General features: G+C 68.2%; 6 protein-coding genes across 6 annotated transcripts; 3 read left to right on the top strand and 3 right to left on the bottom strand.

Moving 5' to 3' along the window:
* The first annotated feature begins 1,406 nt into the window (after positions 1 to 1,406).
* FA09DRAFT_322474 (hypothetical protein) lies at positions 1,407 to 6,889 on the top strand. The gene is made up of 13 exons (XM_025741053.1): positions 1,407 to 2,004; positions 2,062 to 2,196; positions 2,258 to 2,287; positions 2,341 to 2,405; positions 2,458 to 2,890; positions 2,948 to 4,337; positions 4,393 to 4,643; positions 4,700 to 4,834; positions 4,888 to 5,166; positions 5,219 to 5,657; positions 5,711 to 5,820; positions 5,882 to 6,325; positions 6,384 to 6,889. Exons 1-13 carry the CDS (start codon positions 1,840 to 1,842, stop codon positions 6,666 to 6,668), a joined length of 4,161 nt encoding a protein of 1,386 aa, XP_025595717.1. The 5' UTR covers positions 1,407 to 1,839; the 3' UTR covers positions 6,669 to 6,889.
* FA09DRAFT_332087 (ABC1-domain-containing protein) lies at positions 6,800 to 9,580 on the bottom strand. The gene is made up of 6 exons (XM_025743307.1): positions 8,772 to 9,580; positions 8,514 to 8,711; positions 7,938 to 8,462; positions 7,234 to 7,881; positions 6,972 to 7,174; positions 6,800 to 6,916 (listed from the first exon to the last, which is right to left on the bottom strand). Exons 1-6 carry the CDS (start codon positions 9,468 to 9,470, stop codon positions 6,901 to 6,903), a joined length of 2,289 nt encoding a protein of 762 aa, XP_025595716.1. The 5' UTR covers positions 9,471 to 9,580; the 3' UTR covers positions 6,800 to 6,900.
* A 333-nt stretch (positions 9,581 to 9,913) lies between these two features.
* On the bottom strand, positions 9,914 to 12,361 carry FA09DRAFT_341082 (hypothetical protein; the record flags this gene model as incomplete). The annotated part of the gene is made up of 1 exon (XM_025744397.1): positions 9,914 to 12,361. The coding sequence occupies one exon, from the start codon at positions 12,359 to 12,361 to the stop codon at positions 9,914 to 9,916; it is 2,448 nt and encodes an 815-aa protein (XP_025595715.1).
* Positions 12,362 to 14,440: 2,079 nt separating this feature from the next.
* FA09DRAFT_332085 (hypothetical protein) lies at positions 14,441 to 20,491 on the top strand. Its single transcript, XM_025743306.1, has 4 exons — positions 14,441 to 14,979; positions 15,110 to 19,626; positions 19,684 to 19,812; positions 19,864 to 20,491. Exons 1-4 carry the CDS (start codon positions 14,644 to 14,646, stop codon positions 20,282 to 20,284), a joined length of 5,403 nt encoding a protein of 1,800 aa, XP_025595714.1. The 5' UTR covers positions 14,441 to 14,643; the 3' UTR covers positions 20,285 to 20,491.
* Positions 20,492 to 21,279: 788 nt separating this feature from the next.
* On the top strand, positions 21,280 to 23,300 carry FA09DRAFT_341080 (pali-domain-containing protein; the record flags this gene model as incomplete). Its single annotated transcript, XM_025744396.1, has 3 exons — positions 21,280 to 21,481; positions 21,537 to 21,836; positions 21,892 to 23,300. 3 exons carry the CDS (start codon positions 21,280 to 21,282, stop codon positions 23,298 to 23,300), a joined length of 1,911 nt encoding a protein of 636 aa, XP_025595713.1.
* Positions 23,301 to 23,336: 36 nt separating this feature from the next.
* FA09DRAFT_362807 (hypothetical protein) lies at positions 23,337 to 25,470 on the bottom strand (the record flags this gene model as incomplete). The annotated part of the gene is made up of 2 exons (XM_025745517.1): positions 23,337 to 25,029; positions 25,250 to 25,470. The coding sequence occupies 2 exons, from the start codon at positions 25,468 to 25,470 to the stop codon at positions 23,337 to 23,339; spliced, it is 1,914 nt and encodes a 637-aa protein (XP_025595712.1).
* Positions 25,471 to 25,615: the final 145 nt, after the last annotated feature.

The raw sequence follows: 25,615 nt of genomic DNA, 5'->3' as shown, positions 1-25,615 counted from the left end.
CGCGCTTCGAGAAGGACGAGAGCAAGTCGAGGCGAGTCGGCCGCGCCCAGGCACGCGGCACGACACCGCAGCAGCCGCAAAGGGAGGCCGCATCACCGACGCCGAGAGCCGCGGAAAGCATCGCTCTGCTCATGATCGTCACCCAGGATAGACTGCTCTCGTGCCGCACTCGTCGATCATGGCTGCCAGGTGGTCTCGACCTGCAGCGCTCCCACGCCTTGCGACCTCCTGCGCCGCCGAGGCGCGCGGCACGTCGATCTGTGGGCGCGGCACAAGGTGTGGCTTGCTGTGCCTGCGTCTGCCGATCAGCGAGCCTTGACTTCGCGAAAGAAGAGTCATCATCGTGCTCGAGATTTTGAGCGCAACTGGCTGCGCTCTTGACTCGGAGAGGGTGTGCGTGCAAGCTCGACGGCGGAACGAGCCTCGACGCGCGGCACACGACACGCCTGCGGCAACGCCCCTGCGCTCTGGGCACCGCCCCGCTGCATGTTCGGCTCCCAGCAGGAGCATGCTTGGGCCGCACTTCCTCGCAGACGTCACACTACTCAAAGTGCATCGTCATCGCAGCAGGACCGGCGAGCGAACAGTCTCTCGCGCAGGGCGAAAGTGGAGCTGGGACTAGGGCGCTGAGGTGTGCGTCTCGCCGAGCACCGCTCCTCCGCCGTTTGCTCCGCCCCCTCCCTTTCACACGCTAGCGCCCGATCCTCTTGCCCATCCTCCGCCGCCGGCATGTCCTCTCGCGGGCACATGACGCCGCAGCGCAGTCCGCACGCCTCGTACAGCGCCGCCGCCGGCAGCAAGAGTGGCGCGTCGCACGTCTTTGCGGCCTGCGAGGGCGAGGTGCAGACGATCCCGGGCCCGGCGTGGCGACAAGCACCACCTGCTGCGTCGGGTTCGCCGCAGCATCACCTGCAGAAGGCGCGCGAGAAGGTGCTGGAGAGCACGCCGCCGAAGGAGGTGAGTCTGGCAGCTGGCGGCCGCAGAGGCGCGAGGCGTTCGTCGCGCTGGATGCTGCGGCAGGCGAGACCAACACCTCCAGGCCGGCAACGCGCAGACGGGCGAGGTGCCCGGCGAGCCATGCCTGCGCCGGCGGAGCATGCCCAACGGCGCTGCACGCGCGTGCCGACCGCAGCGGCGCGTGCGGGGTGCGGCATCTGACCGGACTGCACCGCTGTGTTGCTGTCTGAGCAGCAGCCGCTCTTGCGACAGAACGCTGGACGAGCAACAGCGAGGGACGACGTGGAGCGCCCGGCGTACCGAGGTCGAGCTCTGGGGTCTTGCTCGTGGAGTCAAGGCGCGGCGGTGCGGCGCGCGGCTGCCCGCTGCGCCGACGTGCAGCAGCGCGCGCCTCTGCCGTCATGCGCCTGATGGAGCGCGCGTTGCGCTCGGCCCTCTCTGTCTCCTCTCCCAGCTCCGGTCCCTGCCCCGTCGCCGCTGTGTCTGGCAGCCGACGGCCCGTGCTGTCTGCCCAACGCCGCACCGCCGCCAGCGGCTTGTCTCGCAACCACCACACCTGCCGCGCTCACGCCGCGGACCTCGCAGCTCCAGACTCTCAAGCGCCGCCCACCCATCCCCTTCGCCGCGAACGACACCGACCTGCGCTCGGGCTCTCCAACACCGCAGCGCGCCGCCTCGCCCGCCAGTCCTCAGCCCGCCAGTCCTGGCGCTACCGTCCGCGCGCCAAGGCAGCAGTCCCCTCTGCCTCCAAAGAGCAGCGACGCCAGGCCGCTCGCGGGCCGCGGCCTGCCGAGCGCCGCCGCGCACCCGGCTGCCCCACTGCTGGCCAAGCACAGCGCTCCGCCGGCGCTTTCCGGCGCTGCAGCTGCGTCTGCCGGCGGCATGTTCGGCGCTGGCGGCGGCGCCAACATGCGTGCGGCCGCAGCGCCACTGCCCTCTCCGACGTCGGCCACAGCCGTGCTGCAGCAGGCACGCCAGGCGTCGGCGTCGGGCATGTCGGACACGAGCCAGTCGGGCGGCGCGGCCCTTGCGCAGCTGGGACACTACGTGAGTCCGTGCTGTGCCACCGGGTAGCGAAGCGGCTCCCTGACCGCGGCGCCGTAGCAACTCGGAGACTGCCTGGGCAGAGGCGCGTTCGGCAGTGTCTTTCGCGGCTTGAACTGGATCACGGGCGAGACAGTGGCCGTCAAGCAGATCCGGCTGGGCAACATTCCTGCGAGTGAGCTGGGCGAGATCATGGTGAGTCGAGTGGAGACGTGGTGGTGTAGTGGAAAAGAGCGGTCGCTGATGGCTCTTGCAGTCCGAGATCGATCTGCTGCGATGCCTGAACGTGAGTGCACGGGCCTCGCCTCGGCAGGCCGTCGTGCTCATCCACTGCGCCAGCACCCGAACATCGTCAAGTACAAGGGCTCGGAGAAGACGCGCGACTATCTCTACATCATCCTCGAGTAAGCGATGCGCGTGCATCCCTCTCGTCACTTCACTCACGCATGCGCACAGGTACTGCGAGAACGGCTCGCTGCAGCACATCTGCAAGCGCTTCGGCAAGTTCCCCGAGGGCCTCGTGGGCGTGTACGTGAGCCAGATGCTAGAGGGTCTGCTGTACCTGCACGACCAAGGTGTGATCCATCGCGACATCAAGGGCGCCAACATCCTCACCACCAAGGACGGCAGCGTCAAGCTGGCCGACTTTGGCGTGGCGACGCGCACGGGCGCCATGGCCGACTACGCCGTCGTCGGCAGCCCGTACTGGATGGCGCCCGAGGTGATTGACCAGTCCGGTGCCAGTACGGCCAGCGACATCTGGAGCGTCGGCTGCGTCGTCATTGAGCTGCTCGAGGGCAAGCCGCCGTACCACCAGCTCGACCCAATGCCTGCGCTCTTCCGCATCGTGCAGGACGACTGCCCGCCGCTGCCCGAGAGCGCCAGTCCGGTGCGTGGAAAGCGAATGCCGAAGACATGCGCACAGCTCATGCAGATCCGTGCACAGGTCGTCAAGGACTTTCTGATGCTGTGCTTCCAGAAGGACGCGAACCTGCGTGTGTCGGCGCGCAAGCTGCTGCGCCACCCGTGGATGATGAACTCGCGGCGACAGCTGGAAGGCATGCACAAGGGCGGCTCGCTGCGCGGACAAGGCACGGCGACGGTGTATGACGAGGCCGTCAAGAGCGTGCAGGAGTGGAACGAGGCGCTGCGTGATCCGCCTGGCCCGCTTGCTCCTCGCGGCCCCGTCGCTGATGCTTCGACCATCAAGCCCGCATCGCTCGCGCCTCCTGGCGGCCCACTCGGCGCCGGACGCTGGCCTACCTCTGCGGACCAGACGGACGCATCGCTGGCGCCCCACCAGCGCACGCCGACGCGCCGCACCGCGCGCTCTGTCAGCCGGCCGCTGCCTGCTGGCATGACTTCCGACAACACCACCCTGCCTGCTCCTTCGCGCAGCACAGACCCGGACAGCACGCCGAAGAGCAGCGACGCGCCCTTCACGGGCCTGCTGGTCAGCCTCGGCTCGCCAAAGACAAACGTGGTGCCGGTGCTGCCGCCGCTGCACGCTGCGCCGCTGCTGGAGCAGCGCAAGGCGCTCATGCCCGAGGCAACAGACGACAACTGGGACGATGACTTTGAGGAGGGCATCTCCTCGACGAAGATCAGCTCCTTCGACAAGCCCGAAGAGCGCATGCCAAAGGCCGAGGCAAAGGCAGATGCAAAGACGAAGGCAGAGGCGCGGCGTGTTGAAGCTAAGCCTGCTGCGTCGCCTGCGCTCGATGCCGCAGACTTTGACCTGGCGGAGAGCAACGAGGACAACTTCATGACGATCAAGCCGCGGAAGCGCGACAGCTCGCCAGCGTCGCCGCCGAGGAGACCCCTCGCCGGGCCGAGCGGCCGCTCGTCCACGGCGGCCAAATCACCGCGTGCTGCGGCGGCCGTCCTGCCGAAGCTCGACGAGAGCAGTGCCTCCGCCGACGTCGAGGACTACTCAGACCTCGTCTCTGACGACGAGGAAAACCACCTCGACGAGCGCATCCGCAAGCTGCAGGCGCAGCACAGTGTCGGCCGACGGCTTTTCCACCCCAATGACCTCAAGGCATTAAGCTCTGCTGGCAGCTCGTCGTCGGGCGCTCCAGCCCTGGGCCGTCGTGGCAGTTCCGGCAGCGATCGCTCGCCCGGTGGCACGATGCGACCGGTACGACAGCTGTCGTCGCCCAGCATCGCCGCGATCCGCGACCGTCCAGACAGCCCGATGTCCTCGCTCAGCCCGCCAGGCAGCGTCAAGCTCAGCGACGAGAAGTGGAAGTCGGTGCGGCGCACGCTGAGCAAGTACAGCGAGGGCGGTGGCGAGGACTACTCGGATCTCTTCGGCAAGACTGGGACGAGCGAAGGTGAGCGTGGACGATGTGCGAGGCAAGTGCCAGACCGCTGACCTTTCCACAACAGGCTCGTCCTCCGCGACGCCAACGCTGCAGCTCACCACCCGCCTGTCGAACCGCTCGTGGCTCGGCGACGACGAGGACGATGACGATCCTTTCGCTGAGATTGACGGCGAGCTGGCGGACCAGGCCGATCTAGAGTCGAACCTCGCGCGCGACAAGCACGCGCGGAATGCTGCCGAGGTCACCAAGCTCGTTGATGCCTTGCAGGATGCGAGCATCGGCGAGGAGGAGCTCATCGAGACGTGCTACCAGCTCGTGAGTTTCGCGAGGCCTGGTCCATGCCATGCACTGACGCTGCGAGCTGCCTGCAGGAGCTGTACATGACGCAGGTGCCCGAGATGAAGGCCGTCATCCTGTCTGCGCACGGTGCTCTCGCCATCGTGCAGCTGCTTGAGCTGTCGCGCGCCGACGCCGTGACCTTTGAGCTGCTAGGCCTGCTCAACATTGTACGTGGTGCTGTCACCGCGGCGCTCGAGCCATCAGCTGACGTCCCGCCCAGCTCATCTACGATGAGAGCTCAGCACAAGAGACGCTGTGCCTTATCGGCGCCATTCCCGTTGTCATGGCGCTCACAGCCAAGAAGCACTCGCCCGACGTGCGCCTCGAGGCCGCGCACTTCATCTACTGCATGTGCGACAGCTCGAGCCTGACGCTGCAGTTCGTGCTGTCGTGTCGCGGCCTCAAGACGCTCGTCGGCCTCATCGACGAGGACTACGCGGAGGAGAAGGCACTCGTCTGCCTGGGCATTGCCTGCGTCAACAGCGTGCTGGGCCTGCAGGTGAGTGATTGCGCTGGCATATGCTTGTACGCCTTGCTGAGCCTTGCCACAGAGCCAGGCCTCGCGCAACGACTTCTGCCGCATGCTCGCGCAGGAGGGCCTGATGGAGCCGCTGTCCGAGGTGCTGGCGCAGGTCATCGAGGACGACGCGGAGCCCGACGAGGAGACACCCGACTACGTCCTTGCCGCCAAGGACCGCATCCTGCAGATCTTCATCATCTTCTCGAGCTCGACGCGCGGCTCGTGGCTCAAGGAGCGCGTGGCCACGCGCGGCGTGCTGCGGCGCATGATGCAGGCCTGCCACGATCTCGATCCAAAGTCGCTCACGCTGATGCTCAAGAGCATCAAGAGCCTCTCGATGAGCCCGCCGATCCTCGACGAGCTGCAGAACGCCAACACCATCGAGGCGCTGACGCGCGTGCTGGCGCAGCACCACGACGGCCCGTGGGGCAACGAGGTCAGCAACCAGGTCCTCAACACGATGTACAACCGTGAGTCAGCCACGGGCGAGAGTCCGGAAACAGAGCTAACGCCGCGCCGCCAGTCTGCCGTCTCAACAAGTCGCGCCAGGAGGAGGCTGCGCAGGCGGGCATCATCCCGGAGCTGCTGCGCATTGTGCGCAACAAGTCGCACCTCAAGCAGTTCGCCCTGCCGGTCAGTGGCTGTGTGCAGCCCGGCTGCTGCTGCCGTTGCTGACGCTGCTGCGTGCTTGCAGATCCTGTGCGACTTCGCGCACGCCAAGGTCACGCGCAAGCTGATGAACCAGCACGGCGGCATCGACTTCTACCTCGATCTCCTCGAGGACCCGGCGTGGCGCGCGCAGGCCCTCGACGCCGTGTACGTCTGGCTGCAGGAGGACTCGCGCGTCGAGGCTGCGCTGCTGCGTCCCGAGTCAACGGCGGCCATTCTCAGCGTCTTCACCACGACGGCGACGGCCAGCAGCTTCGAGAACCTCCTAGCGCCCTTCACGGGCATTCTGCGTCTCTCGCCGAGCGTGGCACTGGCCGTCGGCACGAGCGCCAACTTCCTCAAGCGCCTCATCAAGCGCCTCGGCCACGCCAAGGCCGTCGTGCGCCTCAACCTGCTGCGCATCACGAAGCTGGTCTGCGACGCGCACCCCGACGGCCAGAGCTTCATCGCGCAGTACAAGCTGCTCGAGGTGCGTTGCAGCGCTGCGCAGAGGCGTGCCTGCGCATGCTGACGCGCCCTTCTCGCAGATCATCGAGCGCCTCTCTCGCGACGACGGCGCCGTCCTCGTGCGCGAGCTGGCGCGCGACATTCTCGAGCAGCTGCGCGCCGCGCCCGACCAGGCGCGCTCTGTGCGTCGCACTGCAAGCGAGACGCACATCGGCTCGCCGTCGGCGGCGAGCACCGTGCGTCGAGCCGTGCGGCCGCCAGTCGACCCCACCTCGGGCCGCGCCTCGCCGGCGCGCTCCGGCGCCAGCCTCGTCCGCCGTCAGACGTCGCGCGCGCACCACGGCGCCGCCGACACCCCAAGCTAACGCTCCGCTGCCGGACGGTCGTGAGCATCCCGCCTTCCTTTTCCGCTTCTCGTCCCGTTCCCATGCGCACCCCACATCGTCTCGTCATCATCACCATCACCATCATCACCCGAGGCCACCCGCAGCAGCACGCGCTCTGCACTCATGACATGCATGCTTCCAGTCTCGACGTCTATCGCTGCGCTCAGTCGCCCGGGGTGCTGATGGAAAAGTCGTGAGGCGTGCCAGTGTCTCAGTCGCCGGAGAGCCTGGGTGAGGATGGTCAGCACATGGAGTCGTCCGTTAGCGGCCGCATTCACTCACCAGCCGTAGCGCGTAAAGCCGTTGACCACGGACGGGTCGGCGACGGCCGTGACCCAGGAGCGAGCCTCGAGCAGGAACCACATCTTGAGCATCGGGCCCATCTGCTTGAGGTCGCTGATGTGGAAGCTGCCGCCGGTGCCGTCGCCGTGCAGCGCCAGCTCCTTGCCGAGGCTGCGCAGAATGGGCAGTGCGCTCTTGAACAGCTGCGAGGTGGAACGGAGATAAGCGCTAGTCGCTAGGTCAAGCAGCGCCAGGCACTCACGTCCATGTTGCCGTCGAGCGTGCGGCCGATGCCCTCGAGCAGCAGAATCGAAATGACGGTGTTGACAAAGTCGGGCTCCATCTTGACCTGGTGCTCGCGCACGTTGTTCAGCACCTGCGCCAGCACATCGCCGATGCGGATGTTGGCGAGGGAGAAGCTCTGCTTCTTGACGCTGGCCACGAGGTTCTCCATCTTGAGCGCGAACACGTCGCCGTCCTTGACGAGGTCGGGCGAGCGGCAGCGCTCGACCATCAGGTGGCCTGCCAGCTCGCCGTCGAACTGCGCGATGGCGGAGAAGAGCTCGATGAAGTTGCGCCGGTTCACGGGCGAGAGCTCGACGGTGAGGCCGGCGTCGATGAAGACGAGCTCCGGCTGGTAGCCCAGCGCATCGAGCTTCTCAAGCTCAGCGAGCCACTGCTCCGGGTCGTGCCGCAGCGGCCGGAGCCGGTCCACCACATCCTGGTCCACCTGCTGGTCCGGCGTGGGGGCGCCCTTGGCGGCGCCGCGCGCGTAGTCCGAGTCGAAGCGCGAGAGAATGCGCGTGAAGGCATCGCGCAGCATGGAGCTCGCTGTCGGCTTGTAGAACTTGATCATGATGTTGCCGGGGTGCAGGTCGGCGTGCGTGAAGTTGTCCAAGAGCAGCATGTTCTGCAAGCACGCGGGTCAGCAGTCCGCCAGCACCAGTCTTCTCGGCGTGCACGCACCAGGAATGCATCGAGACCGAGGTTGGCGATGCGGTGGTCGAAGGCGCCGCCGCCCATGTCCAGGAAGTGCTTGAGCGGCAGCGCGTCCTCGAACTCCTCAATGAGCAGCTCGCGCGTCGAGAACTGCTTGAGTGGGCGCGGGAAGCTCAGTGCGGCACGCCGCGAACGGAAGTTGTCCTCGAAGCGCTGCAGGTTGTTGGCCTCGTTGCGCAGGTCGAGCTGCGAGTACATCATCTCGGCGAAGACCTCGACCTCCTCGGGGAAACTCAGCCACTCAGCGCCGGGCAGCAGGTTGATGAGCTTGGCGAAGAAGGACATGATCTTGATGTCGCGATTGATGGTGCGGTGCACGCGCGGGTGCAGGATCTTGATCGCGACCGAGGCTGTGGGCACGGCTGGCGGCGCTGTGTCGTCGTCGTAGCTGAGAGCCAGCTGCCGCGAGAGCTCCCCGCCAGCACGCCGGTCGCGCTTCTCGGAGAGGTACGCAGGCGGCAGCAGGTCCGGCTTGAGCTTGGCTCGGTAGACCTGAAAGCGGTGTCAGCACGGGACTTCGCGCCTTCGACGTGCAACACTCACCTGGGCCACGGCGCCGATGCCGAGCGGCTCGTGCGGGAACTCCTCAAAGATCTCGTCGAACGGCCGGTTGAAGACGCGCTCGATGACCTTCTTGGTGTACTTGAACGAGTGCGGCTTGCCGTTTGAGTGCAGCTTGCCGAGCAGCGTGCAGAGCTCCTCAGGAAACAGGTCTTGCCGCGAGCCAGCCCATTGTGCGAGCTACGCAGGCGCCAGCGTCAGCAGCGCCTCGATGCATGCTGATGCTGTGCTGCCACTCACCTTGATGAAGGTCGGACCAGCGCGCTCCATCTGCCGGACCAGGAAGCCATACCACCACAGGGCGCCCCATCTCTGCCCCTCCTCGTCTTTCCGGACCCGTCGGCCCTTGCGACCCTTGCCCTTCTCGCGGCGGCGACCCACCCACACCATCGGCAGCGTCAGAAGCACAGGCAAGAAGAGCGAGACCAGCACGAGGAAGCGCTTTCCCGTGCCGAGCGGCTCGACGATGTAGATGTGCAGAAAGTTGCCAATGCTGCTGAAGAAGCGCAGGATCGGATTCCGCGGCGGCTCGGCCTCGATGGCCTCGATCGAGGGCGCGAAGGGCTCCTTTGGGTCATCGTGCGACGTGTCGCGCTCGCCGGCGTCTGCCTGCAGCGTCTGCGAAGAGATGGCGATCAGACCGGCTGCGCCAACGGGCACCAGCAGCCATGCCCATCTCCGCCGTTCGCTGCTGCCCTGTGAAGGCGTGGCCGCCAGACTCTGCAGGGTGCGATGACGCGGGTGTGCCGGGGACGGCGGCAGAGGAGGCTCAACGCGCAGTCGTGCGCTGAGCGGGAGCGCATGCGGCGCAGAAGAGATGGCGGGCACACGCTGCGTCAGGGGCCGGTGGCACGCCGACTGGTGCACGCTGCGGATGACGCTCGAGCGAGCCAGCGGGGCGGCGCGGGCGAGCAGCGAGGAGCGCGCGAACAGCGACATGGCGGCGCGCGGAGAGGGAGAGGCGTCGGTCCCGCGAGGGATGCACGCGCAACGAGCGCGAATGGGGCGCTTGCTGGAGTGGACGGGCGAGGGAAGGCAGAGTCGTGGTCAGGATGCAGGGTGCTGACGGCGGGGCAGGGAGGGGCAAGGGTGCACAGGCGCGCAGCGCGTGCGCTCTCACGGGCCGCCCGCGTGTGACGTCAGCGAGTCGCGCGCGTGGGAACGCCGGGTGGGAAGGTCTCGACAGCGAGCTACTCATGCCTCCGCCGCAGCATCGCGAATCAGAATCAGCTCGAGCTCGGCGCAGCGTTCGCTGGGCAGCACATTCTGACAGTCACACTGCGTCCTTATGCGTTTAATTAGATGGCAAGTAGATGATGCCCGCACACTCGACAAAGCTCTTGCGCCCGCTGCGTCGGCATGTCGATGCTTCCTCCTTCGCGCTACGTACTCTGCTCGTGCAACGGCAGCGCACCTGTCCGCCGCTTGTGCTTGCGCTTCGCCTGCTCGTGCTTTGCCGTGCGCCCAGCCTTCTTCGTGCGGCCCGCGACACGCGCTGTGACTTCGCTTCCGATGCCTGCTTGCACCTCGTCGCGCAGCTTGTATGTGACGAGCGCGTCAAAGGCGAGGCGCACGGCGTCGCATCTGACCCTGCGCATGCGGCGCAGCTCGTAGCGCTCGGCCGCCGCGTGCTCGTGGAGCCGTTTGCGGTTCTGCCGCTGCAGCATGGCCGCCTCGTCTAGCTCCTGAGCGCTCAGCTCGCGCGGCGCCAGCTCCGCTCCGTCCTCGCCGCGTGCCCAGGCAGGCGGGCCGCGCAGCTGGCCGCGCCGATAGCCGGCGATGAGCGAGCCTGAGCGATGCACCTGTCGGCGCAGCAGGGCGTCGCGATGCATGCCTGCGTCCAGCGCTCGACGGACCAGCGTGTGCGCGGAGAGGAAGCGCCAGGTCTTGATGAGCGCTTCGAAGTGCAGCGAGACGGCCTGCGTGGCCGGGGGCGTGGGCGCCGCGAGGAGCTGCTCGATGCTGGCATCCTGCTCCGCCGCTTCGGCAGCATCAAGGCGCCTCTCCGGGTCCGCGCTTCGCGCATGGGCCAGCATGGCCTGCAGGCCAACGTCGACCTCGAGCCCAGCGGAGCGGACGCTGCGCAGCTGGCGCTGCACGGCATCCCACTGTCCCAGGCGTGCATAGCCTCGGATCATCGCCGAGTGCAGGCGCAGCGTCGGCGCAAGGCCAAGCTTGGCCACGGCCTCGTCGAGCACCAGCTGCGCCTCGCGCAGGCGACCCTGCTGCACAAAGCCTTCGACGAGCGGCGCAATGTGCAGCATGGTCGGCCGCACCTTGTGCTCGAGCATGGAGCGGAAGAGGCGCACCGCGGAGTCGAGGTCCTGCCAGAGTACGGCGTAGACGCGCATGCGCATGGCATACGCACTGGGCGACAGCGCGTGCGAGAAGTCCGTCTCCCGCTCGACGTGCGTGGCCGTGTCTGGCGGCGTCTGCTCGCGGAGAGAGGAGAGCACAGGAGTGTTCAGCAAAGCGGTGACTCGTGGTCGAGTCTCGTCCTGGTGAAGATGCGCCACCGGCTCGCGCGGCAAGGGCGCTTCTTGCTCTACAAGCATGCGCGCAAACTCTGCCTCTTGCACGCGAGATTCCTGCTCGTGGGTCACCTGCGCGTGATCGGCGAACAAAGCGCCGGTCGAGAGTGGCACGGCGACCGGAGCAGAGCGCTGCTGTGGCGCGGCAGAAGGAGCGACTGCCACCGGAGAGGATTGCGGCCTTGACGTGCTTGGCGAGGGGCCGGCCGGGACGCCGATTGGCACCGCGACCGGCTTGTGCGGGCGCGGTACGGGCGCGGAGGGGAAGGCAGGAGCTTCGACCGCACGTGGCGCTTCGGGAAGCTCCGGCAATCCGTCGTCGAGATCCTCGTCGACGTCGAAAGACTCTGGCAGAGGCGCGCTTTCGCGAGCTGCTGCCCTGGACCTCATGCGCGCTCGGTGCGATCTGTCGCCTGCGATGCGGAGGCGGTCCTGGAAGCCGATGTGGTCCAGCTCGGTCAGCAGGGCGCCGAAGCGCTCCAGCTCTCGCGCGCGGGCCTTGATGGCGTGCCGTCGGTCCGGCGTGGTGGCCTTGGCAGCTGCTTGCGACAGCTCGTCGACGCGGATCAGTAGCTCGCTGGGTTCCACGGGCGCAAAGAAGCGGCGCAGCAGGCGGCCGTTCTTGTCGATGGTGGACACCAGCAGGTAGCCAATCGCGCGGCGGATGCGATAGTCGGGCCTGTGGCCGGCACGGAAGAGCTCCTTGAGCAGCGCACGCGCAGCGTAGACTCGGCTCTCCAACGGCAGCGCAGCGGCGGCGCGCAAGAGAACAGGATACATCTCGATGGTGGCATCGAGCGCTGCGGCGGGCACGCCGCCGGCCTGGGACTTTGACGAGGCGAAGGGCCGCAGCTCAGCTTTGGCGCTCGGCGAGAAGCGCAGTGTAGCGAGTGCGAATGCGAGCGCGTCTTGCGGCTGACCGGCAGCAATTAGGCTGTGCGCAGCTCTCTGCACGGCCATCCGCACAGCCAACGTCGCTGGACTGCGCGGCTCGACGGGCTCTGTGTAGTGCTGCAGGGCGAGGCGGGCGAAGCGAACTGCATGGCTCGGCATCGCAAGACTGCTGAAGTAGATGGCGAGCGGCGCATATGTCTCCGCAGTCGGCGAAGGCGCGTTCGGGCGTGCGGCCGGACGCATGCCGCCAGTGGGCGCACCGAAGAGTCGCAGCGCACGCAGGATGCCTCGCACGTCTGCCTCCGACGCCAGCTGGCGCACGAGACCGTCGAGCAGTTGCCGACTGGACAGGTTTGCGAGGTCGCTGGCAGCGTGCGCTTGGCCAGGCGGTGCAGTGCGCGCCATCGCTGCCAAGGCGGCACGTAGGCGGGGCTGAGTGCCTGCCAGCAGCAGCCACTCGCGGCTGCTGATGGCGTGCCCTTTCGCGTGCAAGACGGCGGCTGCCTTGAGCGCACCGCGAAGGTCTTCGCTCGCAGCACACAGATGCAGCAGCCATCCGCAGAGCCGAGATGTAGGCACAAGAGCCTCGTCGACCGTGCGCCGCTGTCGCGTCACGCGCTGCAGCCAGTAGCTCTTGAGGTGCCGACGCCCCTCCGTTCCGAGTGCCGACTGTGCTCTCGTCTTCCACAGCAGCAGCCAGTCATCGAGCCTGCCTTTGTGCAAGCTCCCGATAGCGTTGACTGTGGAGAGCACCGCTTTCATGTCGCCGACACTCGCCGCTCGCGAGACCAGAGAGTGGACGTGCCGGGCAGCGGGCGCGAATCCAGGGCGCGCAGCAAACTTCTCGAGGCGTTCAAGTGTCGCAGCGACAGTCCCAGGCGCACCGTCGGCACTGCTCGAAGGGCCCAGCACGTACCCGGCTCGAAGGATCGCTCCTAGACACCGCGACGCGGCGCGGTGATCGTCTAGCGGCAGCGGTGGCGGCGATTCCGCGGTGTCCCAGGACGCTTCGCCTCGCAGCAGACGCCCGAGCTCCCACCAGCACGCTGCCAACTCCGCATGTGCAGCGTCTAGCACCTGTGCTTTCTGCGCGGGCGACAGCGGACTCTGCGGAGCTCGAGCCTGCGCTTCGTCGAGGCGCTTCTCTACCGACTGGGCAGCTTCGAAGATCGCTTGTAACTCGGCGCCGGCTCTACTGTTCGCGAGCGACTCAGCGTCTTCCGCATCCCATCGCTTGCTCAGCTCAGCATCTCTCGGCGGCCCGCCCTCGCTGAGCAAGAGCCATAGCCTCGCGTCGAGCCAAGGGCTGCCTTGCAGGTCGAGTGGAGGAGCCGGCCGAGCAAGCCGGCGGGAGCGCGCAGCCTGCAGTTGCGGCGAGGCGGGCGAGAGGGCGTTGAAGCTGGGAGCATCGGGACGCAGAGTGTTGCGTTGCGCTTGAAGACTGCGCTCGAATGTGTCGAGCTCGTTGTCCGACGTCCGTGGCGAGCTGGACGATGCGACTGCCTGCGAAGGAACCAGGGAGGAGAGAAAGCGGCGACGGGCGCCCGACGGCTTGCGCAGCGACGGCGCCGGCGCCGAGAGAGCAGGGCAGAGAAAGAGAGGTGGAAGAGAGGGAAGGTCGGACGCAGAGCGACGGAGCGTTTGCGTGCTCTGCACGGTTCTTCGTCGCCCGCCGCTGCTGCTGCTGCTGGCAGCTGCGGCAGCCCGTGGCACGGCTCTGCTCGCCGCAAGCGACAAGGAGACGACGGCGGCGGCAGCAGCAGCGGAGCCTGCTGCCGCACCGGCCATCGGGGCCGGCCCTGCTGGCAGCGGCTGCCGCCTGGACGCAGCGGGCCGGGAGCGGCGGAGGAGGTGCAGCTATTGTCGGGCGGAAGGTGCCATGTGCGCGCAGGACGAGGACGGGCAGGAGTGGCGGGCGCGGCGCTGCGAGGGGTCGAGGTGCCGCACTGCCTGCAGCCGCAGCAATGGAGCAAAGACGAGCGGGTGACGAGGTGAGGAGGAGGGACAGAGCAAGAAGTGAGCCGTGCGGCGCGCACAGGAAGAACGCGAGGCCGCGGCTCGGCGAGAAGCGCAGCTGAGCAAGCCAAAGGCGGCGCTGCGTCACGTGCGCGGGCGCTGCACCCTGCCCTTAGCGCAGCCGCGGGTTGGCTCTGGCTTGGTCGCCCTCGCCGGCCAGCAGCCCTCGCTCTGCCGATCCTCTAGGCGCTCATCTGTGCCTGTCTGCGCCCGGCAAATCAGAGGGGTGACCGTGGGCTGAGCAGCATTTGTCTCGCGTGAGAGCCGCTGCTGACTTCCACGGGCAGAAGGGCACGCCGCGAGCCGAAGTCGCTGCTCCTGTCGCTGTCGGCTGTCGCTGGCGTCTCGCGCGGCCCGAGATCTGCCCCACGCCGCGCCGCGCCGCGCCGCGTGGAGCTGGCGCGCGCCGCCGGAGCCGTCGATGCGCGACTGGACGGACGAGCCACGCTGCACATCTTCCTCTCCACTCCCCACTCCGGCCGACGCCTGCTCCAGCCGTGCAGCGCCTCTTCTCCAGCCAGGCGCCGCGTCTGGCTTGCACGGCCCTGGCGCTCGCCCTCCCACCGCCCGCGCACGCCGCGCCTGTCCGCGTGCCGCGAGCCTGAGGCGCCGCACGTCTGCACCACCTCCTGAGCCGACCGCTGGCCCGCGTCTCGCCTGCCGAGCACGCCATGTCCGGCGGCGCGCCCCTCTTCCGGCCCGCGGCGGTGCGCCCCTCGACGTCGATCTCAGGCATCTCGGGCATCAGCGCGTCCGTCTCGGCCGCGTCGCTGGCGCCCTCCACACACCACCTCGCCTTCCCCTCGACCGACTCGGACCTGGCGGCAGCGCTGCGCCGCGTCGACATGCTCTCGAGCGAGGGCATCGACGAGGCAGACACGCAGACGGGCGACGAGAGCTTGGACACGGAGGAGGAGGATGACGACGACGACATCTTCAGCACCACCAGCGGCCGGCGGCACGGCGCGGTGCTGCAGCCCGAGATGGACGACTGGCTGATCCTCGAGGTGAGTGCGCCGGCTCGAGAGCCGCTGCCTTGGCTGGCGGAGTGCTGCTGTCGGGCAATGTGCTTGCCACCATGGCACGATGCTGGCAGCGCAGTTGGAGCGCCTGCGGTCGCTGACGTCCGCGCCGCAGACCCCATACATGACGCATTGGAACCATAAGCGGCATGGGACCGGCGGCAATCCGCGGCAGCGCAACCCGGCAGATGCGCCCGACTGGCGCATGCGCGAGCGCCTGCGCACCGTCACGGCGGCGCTGGTGATGTGCCTGAATATCGGCGTCGACCCGCCAGACGTGTCGAAGACGAACCCGTGCTCGAAGCTGCTCTGCTGGATGGACCCGTCGTCGCTGGAGGTGTCCAAGGCGCTGCCGGCGATCGGCAAGAACCTGCAGGCGCAATTCGAGACGCTGAGCATGAAGACGCGCTACAAGCAGTACCTCGACCCGATCGTCGAGGAGACGAAGCGCTTCTGCACCAGCCTGCGGCGCACGGCCAAGGACGAGCGTGTGCTCTTCTACTACAACGGCTTTGGCGTGCCCAAGCCGACGCCCGGCGGCGAGATTTGGGTGTTCAACAAGGCGTACACGCAGTACATTCCCGTCACGCTCTTCGACCTGCAGAACTGGCTCGGCAGCCCGTGCATCTTCGTCTGGGACGCCAGCTCGGCCGGCAATGTCGTGGTGAACTTCAAGCGCCTCGCCGAGCGGCGCGCCGAGGAGGAGCGCGCCAATGGCGGCGGCTCGTCGCAGCCGCAGCCGCAGCCGGGCGCATCTGCGCAGCACTTTCCGCTGCGCGAGAGCATCCATCTCGCGGCGTGTGCGCCGGACGAGGTGCTGCCGATGAACCCCGACCTGCCGGCGGACCTCTTCACGTGCTGCCTGACCTCGCCGATCGAGATCAGCCTGCGCTGGTTCGTGCTGCAGAACCCGCTGCCCTCGCGCCTCAACGTCGACATGGTGATGAACATCCCCGGGCGGCTGCAGGACCGCCGCACGCCACTCGGCGAGCTGAACTGGATCTTCACGGCCATCACCGACACGATTGCGTGGACGGTGCTGCCGCGCGCCATCTTCCGGCGCCTGTTCCGCGACGACCTCATGGTCGCGGCGCTGCTGCGCAACTTCCTGCTGGCCGAGCGCATCATGCGCTTCTACCACTGCACGCCGATGAGCCACCCGAAGCTGCCGCCGACGCACAACCACCCGCTGTGGGACAGCTGGGACCTGGCCGTCGACCAGTGTTTGGCGCAACTGCCGACGCTGCTGGAGAAGGAGAAGGCGCAGGCCGACGCGGCGAACGGCGGCCCGCCCGTGCCGCCGCACCTCGCCGCCTTTGAGTACCGGCACTCGTCGTTCTTCAGCGAGCAGCTGAAGGCATTTGAGGTGTGGCTGTCGCAAGGCGGCGTCAGCCGCAAGGGACGGCGGAGGCGCGTCGACGCCACGTCGCTCGCGATTCGGCACGGCGTCACGGGCATCCCACACGCCGGGTCCAGTGCATCATCTGCTGCGGGCACGGTGGATGAGGAGGATGAGGCGACAGCGCGGCCACAGCGGGATCCGCCAGATCAGCTGCCGATCGTCCTGCAGGTGCTGCTTTCGCAGGTGCACCGGCTGCGGGCCTTGATCCTCCTCTCACAGTTCCTCGACCTCGGGCCATGGGCCGTCAATCTGGCGCTCAGCATCGGCATTTTTCCCTACGTGCTCAAGCTGCTGCAGTCGCCCGCGGCCGACCTCAAGCCGGTGCTGATCTACATCTGGGCGCGGATACTGGCCGTCGACCGCAGCTGCCAGAACGACCTGCTGCGCGACTCGGGCTTCGTCTACTTTGCCGGCGTACTTAGCCCCTTCTCGCCTTCGACTTCTGCCAACGCGGCTGCGGCAGGCGTTGCGGGCAACGGCAACGCGCTGCCCATCCCCAACGTGTCGGAGCACCGCGCCATGTGTGCCTTCATCCTCGCCATCTTCTGCCAGGACTTTCCGGCAGGGCAGGCAGCCGCGCTGGAGACGGACGCGATGGACTCGTGCCTCGAGCACCTGGAGGACGAAGACTTCCTGCTGCGGCAGTGGAGCGCGCTGTGCCTGGCGCAGCTCTGGGACGAGAGCGCGGCCGGCAAGGCGCGCGGCCTGTCGAAGGATGCGCAGGGCAAGCTGTGCATGATGCTCGCCGACGCCTCGCCCGAGGTGCGCGCGGCAGTGCTGTATGCCCTCGGCACCCTGCTGGGCGCCAGCGGCTCGAGCTTCGACCCGCTCGACCCGCTGACGACCTCGCCGGCGGCCAAGCACACTGGCGGGCAGCGGGCGCGATGCCTCGGCACGGGCACTGCCACCGGCCTGTCGCCGGCGGATCAGCGGTCGCTCGAGGTCAACATCGCCGTCACCATGCTGGTGACGCGCGGCGATTGCAGCCCGATGGTCCGCAAGGAGCTCGTCGTGGCTCTCAGCCCGCTCATTCGCGAGTACCAGGGCTTCTTCGTGGTGGCAGCCTACCTGTACTACGAGCGCGAGGACCGGCGGCATTCCCGGAGGGCACGCACGCGGTCGACCGGCTCGCGAACGACGCAGAGCTACGACGCGCAAGAAGAGCAGGACGAGGACGATGCGGTCATCCGGCGCATCATCGAGCGCCTGCCCGCCGAGTACAAGCTGGAGGAGGCCGACGAGGCGAACATCGCCGCCTGCTCGACCATCTTCACGGCGCTGCTCGATCTCAGCGCAGACGCGTACCCGGAGGTCGCCAGCCTGACGTGCACGATCCTCGACTACATCGTGGCGCTCATGCGGGAGAGCGGCGTGGGCCGCATCGCCGAGAACACGACGCTGCGCTTCGGCGCCGGCGCCGGCGACGCCACGCATCGTCTCGTCACGCCCAAGGCGACGAACCTCGGCGCCGAGGGCTACTTCTCGTACACGCCGCGCCGGGCGTCGCAGGACATTGCAGGCCATGCGTTCACGTTTGGCGCCTCGTCGACGGCTGCCACCACGCTGAACAGCAACGGCTACAGCAGTCTGCGCAGCCCTGGTCGGCCAGCGGCCCGGAGGGCCCCCAGTCTGGCGCAGACAGTCAAGGCGATCGCCACGCTGGGCTACTCGCGGCCGTCTTCGCCCGTGGGCTCGCCAGACGAAGACAGTGGAATTCGCAGCCCCGGCAGCGCCGCCGGCTCGGCGCAGCACTCCGGCAGCGCCACGCCTGCGCTTGCCGCGCGCGTGCCTGCGCCCTCGTTCAACCTGGCGCAGTACGTCTCGCCGTACGCTCACGCGCGCCGCTCGACGACGCCGACGACGCCAGAGACACCGCGCAGCCCCAGCGCGACGCTGCCGACCTCGAGCTCGACCGCAGCGCTCGTCGCAGCAGCGCACCGCTCGTCCAGCGCCGAGAGTCTTGCCGCGATCGCGCGCATGCAGGCGCGCCGCGGCAACACGAGCGGCAGCACCACGCCTGGTGGCACGATCAGTTCGCCGCTGGCAGAGCGCCATCCCACGCCGAGCAGCGCAGCCCTCGCGCCGCCACAGATGACCGGCGCGCCTGAGAAGGACGACGCCAAGGCTGTTGCGGCGCTGGCGAACCTCGTCGCTGCTGATCTGCAGCGCTTCAAAGACCGGGCCGCATTGGGCGCCGAGCTTGCCGCTGCTGGCGTGCCTCCGGGGGCCGCCGGACTAGCGGCCTCATCTGCCGGCAACACGCCGATGGCAAGCCCGTCGATGACCCGCACGTCGACGCGCGACGGCAACCACTCTTCTGTTTCGAGCGCAGCGAGCAGCCCAGGCGGCAACGTCGGTCTGCGCGAGGTCCTGCCGCTGAAGAGCCGCCTCTTCTCGTGGTGCGCCGAGTACTACACGGAGCCGCAGATGAAGTCGGCCGAGGCCGAGGAGCCGGGCAGCGTCAAGTACAACGTGCAGACGTGGAAGCGGCAGCGCAACGAGCGCCTCGTGAGCGAGTCGCAGGCGCACACCGACCATGCGGGCTCGACGCCGTGGACGGACAACATCGGCACGATCAAGAATGGCGCTCCGCCGTACCTGATGCTCATGCACCAATTCGAGTCGCACCTCGTCACCGCGAGCGAGCAGGACACGATCAGCGTGTGGGACTGGGAGCGGCAGCGGCTGCTCTCGCGCTTCCGCAACGGCAACCCCGAGAAGACGAACGTGACTTCCGCCGCTTTCGTCAATGAGGACGTCGACGCGCTGCTGCTCATCGGCTCGGCTGAGGGTGACGTGCGCCTGTACAGCAACTACGACGAGAGCCCTACGCACGTGGCTGGCTCTGGCCCCAAGCTCGTCAGCACGTTCCGTGCGCTGCCAGACCTGGCACGCACGAAGCGTCCGGCCGGCCTGATCGTCGACTGGCAGCAGGTCACCGGGCACCTGCTGGCTGCGGGCGACAGCGGCGTGGTGCGCGTGTGGGATGCGCACCGCGAGCTGTGCGTGTGCGACATTCCGACGCATCAGGGGAGCAGCGTCACCAGCCTGACGTCCGAGTACGACGTGGGCCACATCTTTGTCGCCGGCTTCTCGGACGGCACCGTGGGCGTGTACGACCGCCGCAATCCGCCCGAGGCGAGCCTGGTGCGCCTGTGGACGGAGCACTCGACGTGGGTGCAGAACGTGCACCTGCAGCGGCGCGGCAATCGCGAGCTGCTCTCGGCCAGGTGAGCAACGATCGCATATGTCCGAAGGCCTCGCCACTGATGCCCTTCTTCTCGCAGCGTCGACGGCGAGGTGCGGCTATGGGACATCCGCGGGCGCTCGTCGATCTCGCGCGCCAACATCTCGGGCGCGCTCGGCGGCAAGCTGTCGTGCGTCGCCGTGCACGAGCGGGCCCAGGTGTTTGCTGCGTAAGTGGGGTCTGCTTGATGCCTCTCTCGTCTGCTGACCCTCGCCCCCAGTGCCTCGCATCCGCGCTCGACGCGCTCCGGCATCGCACCGCACCAGATCATCCTGTCGCACCTCGACTCGCTGGCGCCCAACATGCGCTCCTCGCCGCTGGTGCGCAACTTTGGCGCGGGCACCTCGTCGCTCCCGGGGGTCGGCGGGCCGTCGATCTCGTCGGGCATCGCACGTGCACCCTCTGCCTTCACGCCGGCGTTCGGTGCGCTGACGTTCCACCCGCACAACCACGTGCTGGCGTACGCCAGCCCCGACGCCGCCGGCACGATTGGCGTCGTGCGCTGCCCGCCGCCCAAGCCGGACTTGGCGCCGCAGCAGGACGACGACGAGCGCAAGATACCCGAGTACATCGACGTGTCCGGCGCGCTGCCGAGCAACGGGCCACCCGAGGGCCGCCCGCGCAGTCTGTTTGGCTTCTGAGCGGCCTCCCCATCCCTGCATCCCCTCTCCGGCTCCCCTCCTCGCACATCATCGCCGTGTCTGCATCTGCCGCCGCCCGCTCTCATGCTTCCGCGCTGCATTTGCCGTGGACTGCCAGGCCGTCCGTCCTAATCACACACGCCGACGTGTCCCCCTTCACCTGCATTTGCCTCACATATCATCGTCCGAAATGCCATTGCTTTGCCCAAGCGTGCAGAGAGAGGGGCGCGTCGACGCCGAGGGGCACGCGCGTGATGCTCTGCAACACAGCCTCGCGCTCGCACTCGTCCGCATGTCCTCCGCGCTGCTCCAAGCCCAGCGATACGTTGCTTGTGCTCCGGGCGCAGCATGGCTGTTTGCCGGAGATCCGCAGCCAGCTGCAGGGTGCAGATGCACTCTTCGACGGCGCCGGCGCCGGCTGCGGCCGCTTCCTTTTCCATTTGCTGCCCTTTGCTCGGTTGCGGGCGGATCAGTGCGGCACCGCCACGCCTCCTGCTGCGGTGCCTGCATGGCCTCGTGGGCTTGTGGCTGTGAGGCGGCGAGGGCGCCAGGCTTGATGACGCGGGGCAACGCTGCTCAGGAGCGGTGCAGGCGGAGCCGGCGACAGCTCCTGTGCCGGGCGAGCGTGCGCCGAGAGGAGGCGGGCCGCGGCAGGACAAGCGGCACGCCTGCAGCCAAGGCGCCGAGCGGTGCCGCCGCCACGCCGCCGCGACCGCTCACGCCCCGCGCCAACATCCAGCGGCCGGCTGCCCTCTCCCCTGGCCTGCTTCCCGCTCACCATCTCCTCGTCCACATCCCGCCTCCTCGACTCGCTGCTGCAGGCTCGCCGCTCCCATCTTTTCTCGCTGCGCCTATTGCGCGCCACCTGCGCGTCTGCGCCGTCCCGCGCACCCCGCATTCGCACGCGCCCTCTGCGCGTCCCGAGTCCTGCGCCGCGCATTTGCGGGGTCAGCTCGGCATCCTAGGCTCTCTGCTGTCTCTCGCTCTCTGTCGCGATGCGCGCTGCGACTCCCGGCACGGTGCTGGTGCTGGCGGCGTCTGTCTGCCTGCTGCTAGCCACCATCTCGACGCCCATCATCAAGAACTTCAGCTTCCTGCAAGCCAGCGCCGCTAACTCGAACCGCGTCGTGCGCCTGGGCTGCCTGGGCTACTGCGCCGGCGGCACCTGCTCGCCGGTGACGCTCGGCTATGACCTGGGTGAGTGAAGTGCGCAGAGGGCCAGCTCTCCGGCTGCTGACGCCTGGCGCTCCAGACGGCGCCTCGACGCTGCTCGGCGTGCCGAACCTCGTGCCGGCCAACTGGTCCAACACGATCATCAAGGGCCTGACGTACACGCTGGTGCTGCACCCCGTGGCGCTCGGCGCAGCCGTCGCTGTGCTCATCATGGGCCTGATCAGCCACTGCACAAACGGCCGCGCCTGCTGCACGGGCGTCATGGCCGGCCTGGCCAGCTCGCTGGCGATTCTGGCATTCGGCCTGGACTGCGCGCTCTTCATCATCGCAAAGAAGCGCATCGAGAGCGAGGGCGGCACTGCGACGCTCGGAGCAGCGCGTGAGTACATCCACAGCGGCCTGCGTATGACAGGGCTAATTCTGCGCATCTGCAGTGTGGCTCACGCTCGCAGCGGCCGTGCTGCTCTTCGTCTCGACGTGCGCCTTCTCCTGCGGCTCGTGCTGCGGCGGCGGCGGTGGCCGTCGCGAGAAGAAGCTCAAGGACAGCTACGGCCAGCCTGCGGGCAACGGCGGCTTCGTCGGCGATCAGTATGGCGAGCGCATGCGCATGGATGCTATCGAGGCCGAGCGACGCCGCAAGAACGGCGGCGAGGCCGACCTGCCCAAATTTGCCGTCTACGAGACGGAGCACGTCGAGCGCCTGCCGGGAAATGAGGAGCAGACACCGCTGCGCCACGACTACTACGACCACAGCCAGCAGAACTACGCGCCGTACGGCCAGGAGGCGCACCACGACCCGTACGCTGTGCACCCCCAGCAGGGCCAGTACGACAACTCTCCGGTGACGAGCTATGCCGCTGGCGTGGGGCCCGGACATCGCCGAGGGCCCAGTCAGCCATCGTCGGGCATGGCGGGCTACGGTGCGCATGCTCCGGGCCGCGCAGCCTCAACCGTGTCGCACGATGCTGTGTACACGCCGGGCGTCGGCCCGCAGCCCTACCGCGACGGCACGGGCAGCGGCTTCGGCACACCGGCCACCATGGCTGCTGTCGGCGCTGGCGCTGGCGCAGCTGCCGGCTACGCTGCGTACGACTCGCCGCGGCGGCAGCCGACGGCCGACAGCGGCTACCACCAGCAGCAGTCCTCGGCCTACGGGCACCCGACAGAGGGCACGTTTGGCATGCCCGTCCCGCAGCGCTCGGGCAGCACGGTCAGCTACGCCAACCAGGGCGGCTCGGCGTACGGCCATGGCGTACAGGGCGGCAGCGCGTACGGCCATGGTGCGGACCCGAGCAGCGCGTACGGACACGCCATGAGCCCCAGCCAGACGATGGACGCGTACGGCGCCGCAGGCGGCGCGCAGCGGGCTCCGTCTCAGGTTGCGCCTGGCGGCGGCTCGCGCCGACTGCCTACTGTGCCGATCGGCGACGCAGAGTCACGGCGTCAGCCAACGGCAGACGACGGCTTTGGTCTGGCAGTGCTGCAGGCCGGCGCCGCGGCACGCTCGCGCGACGAGGAGCAGCTGCGCTCGCCAACGTCGCCGCACGAGGATGCGCACAACGCGGCCGTCAACTCGGCGTTTGCGCGGCATCTCTCGCAGCACAACCAGCAGACGTCGCAGCACCAGCAGCAGCAGCAGTACGGCCACCACGCGCAGCAGAGCTCTGCCTACCACGACGCCGAGCAGGATGGCTATGCGTACGGCGGCGAGGAGCAGGCGTACTATGCGGAGAGCAGCGGCGGGTACGGCGAGGGCAGCTCATCAGCAGCGGCGCCGCCGGGGTATGACTGGCACGACCAGCAGGGACACGGCAGCTCGGGATATCCACAGGAGAAGCGCTAGCTTGCAATCAGACGCGTTCGCTCCACATATTGGTGATCAGAGGAGGTCGTCGAGCAGCAGCAGCTGATGCTCGCAGAGACACATAAGTGTGCGCCGCTCGCCGCACGCCACGGCAGCGACGCCGACGAGGGCGCCGCTGCCGCCGGTCGCGCTGTCGCTGCCCAGCCGCACGACTTTGCTCTGCGCGTGCGGCGCGCTCGGTGTAGCGGGAGTGGCGTAGACGAAGAGGTTGCCGGCGCCGGGTGGTGGACCGCCACTGCCGACGTTCGGCGCGCCCTCAAAGGCCAGGACGTGGCCGACATCGCGCCTCGGCGAAAGCGCGAGGAAGACGCGGTGGGCGTCACGCTTGGAAGCCAGCACGAACGCCAGAGCTGGGAACGCGAGCGATGGCTTCCATGCGCTGGAGCTGCCGGCGGGCGGGTCGAAGACGTTGCCATCCAGCTCGGCTCTGACGACGAGCGCCTCGCTTGGTAGCGCAGAAGGCAGCGCTACAGCGAGCACGCGGTCGTCGGCGTTGGAGATCTGCTCCTTGAGCGTGACCTTGCCGTCCTGCTCGATGACGGCAGTCAATCGCGCAGGTCGGCCGACGTCGGCGTCTTCGTCCTCGAGGCCGTCTTGCAGCAGGCTGGTCCGCTCAGTGCCGAGCGGCGCCGACGCCGGCACGCCGCCCCAGGTAGCACTGAGCGCATCGGCCTCCTTTGACGGCTCCGTGTACTTCTCGAGGCCCTCGAGCTGTGCCAGCAGCTGCGTAGGATCCATCGTCTCGGGCACTTCCTCGTCCTCGTCCTCTTCGGCATCCATGCGCTCCGCGTCTGGCGGGCCATCGGCAATGCTGACGGGCGCCGGCTTGACGCCGAAGATCTGCGGCCAGCGTGTGCCAGCATGTGCCTTTTCGAGGTGGATCGAGAGCAGACCCGTCTCGCCGCTGCTCGAGGCGACGCGCTCAAAGGTCCACACGCTGCCGTTGACGTCGATGTCGCCCCACAGCCGCCGGTTCATGTACTTGCCGCCCTGCAATGCGTTCACTGTTGACTGCGCATGCGAGAGCTCCTCGCTTGGTCCAGGGTCCTGGCCGTCTGGCAGCTCCTGGATGCGTGCCTCGCCTGGCAGAGCTGATGGGCTCAGCGTCGCGGACAGTCCTCGCCGCGAGAAGTGCACACGCACGGCCTTGAGCGCGAGCTCTGACGGCAGCGTGAATGCCATTGTGAGCGTGTCTGAGGTCTGTGCCCAGACATACGGCGGCGGGCGGCGTCTGCTGGGTGCCTCGAACTCGCGTGGCCGCTCTGCGGGCGCGGCCGGCAGTGCGCTGGCGCTGGAACCGGCTGTCGGCGTGGCTTCAGACGGCTGCGGCAGTGTGACGCCCGACTCGGCGAGGAGCAGATGCCGCTGGCCGCGAGGATCTAGATGCACCCAGTATGGCGGCTCTTCTGCCTGCACGGTCCATGCCGGTACGACTTCGACGTTGTACTTTGGCGTGTTGCCGTCCATGGGCAGACGCAGCAGCAGCACATCGAAGACGGTACGTGCTCGCAGTGCACCGCTCGCAGGCACGCGCCTCGCTCTTCGCGCCAGGACTTGGATGTGGCTTGAGCCGTCTAGCGGCGCTTGGGCCACGATGGCCAGAGGGCCCGTCGACTCTTCGTCTGAGGACGCAGGAAGAGAGACGCGCCAGGAGCGCGTGGGGATGCCTGCGGTCGGCAGGTGCAGCAGCGAGATGGACGTGCTGCCGCTGCATGCAAGCCAAGATGCTGAGCCTGTGCTGAGCAATGTCGTATGCCCTTGCTCCCGGCGAGCTGGTGGCGCAAGTCTGCCTAGGAGCATCGGCTCTGCTCCGCTCGTCTGTGCCGCAGCGTCAGCCTCGAGCCGACCACTTGGACAGCACGCTGCTCACCTGACCCGCCTGCACGGCCCATACACTTCCCTGCTGCGCTCCCGCATATGCAGCCCACCCCGCATCGTTGCCGAGCGCCGGCACGAGCCTGGCATCGCCGCTGCGGGCGCGTGCCTCGCGGTAGCCGAAGTGGGCGGCATCGGACGCGAGCGCAGCTGGCCGAAAAGCGGCGGCGAGCGGGCGTGCGGCCTGCGGCTGCGGTGTCGAGGCCAGCTGATAGGAGACGAAGTCTTCCGACGATGATGCTGGCGCCGGAAAGACGGCGCTGTGGGCTGCCATGGTGGTGGTGTGCGGAGAGGAGCGTGCGAAGGCTGCGAAGCGCCGTCGAGTCGAGTGGAGGCGGCTGGGGTCGCGTTCTCTCGCCGCGGGTTCGCGTCGATCTCACGCGCTTCACGGCGCGTCGAGCTTCACTCCCGACCACACC

This window comes from Tilletiopsis washingtonensis (genome assembly GCF_003144115.1).
Source record: "Tilletiopsis washingtonensis strain MCA 4186 unplaced genomic scaffold FA09scaffold_22, whole genome shotgun sequence".
In the NCBI taxonomy this organism is placed as follows: Eukaryota; Fungi; Basidiomycota; class Exobasidiomycetes; order Entylomatales; genus Tilletiopsis; species Tilletiopsis washingtonensis.
Note: the sequence above shows the minus strand (reverse complement) of the source record. Positions and strands in the feature narration are given on the sequence as shown.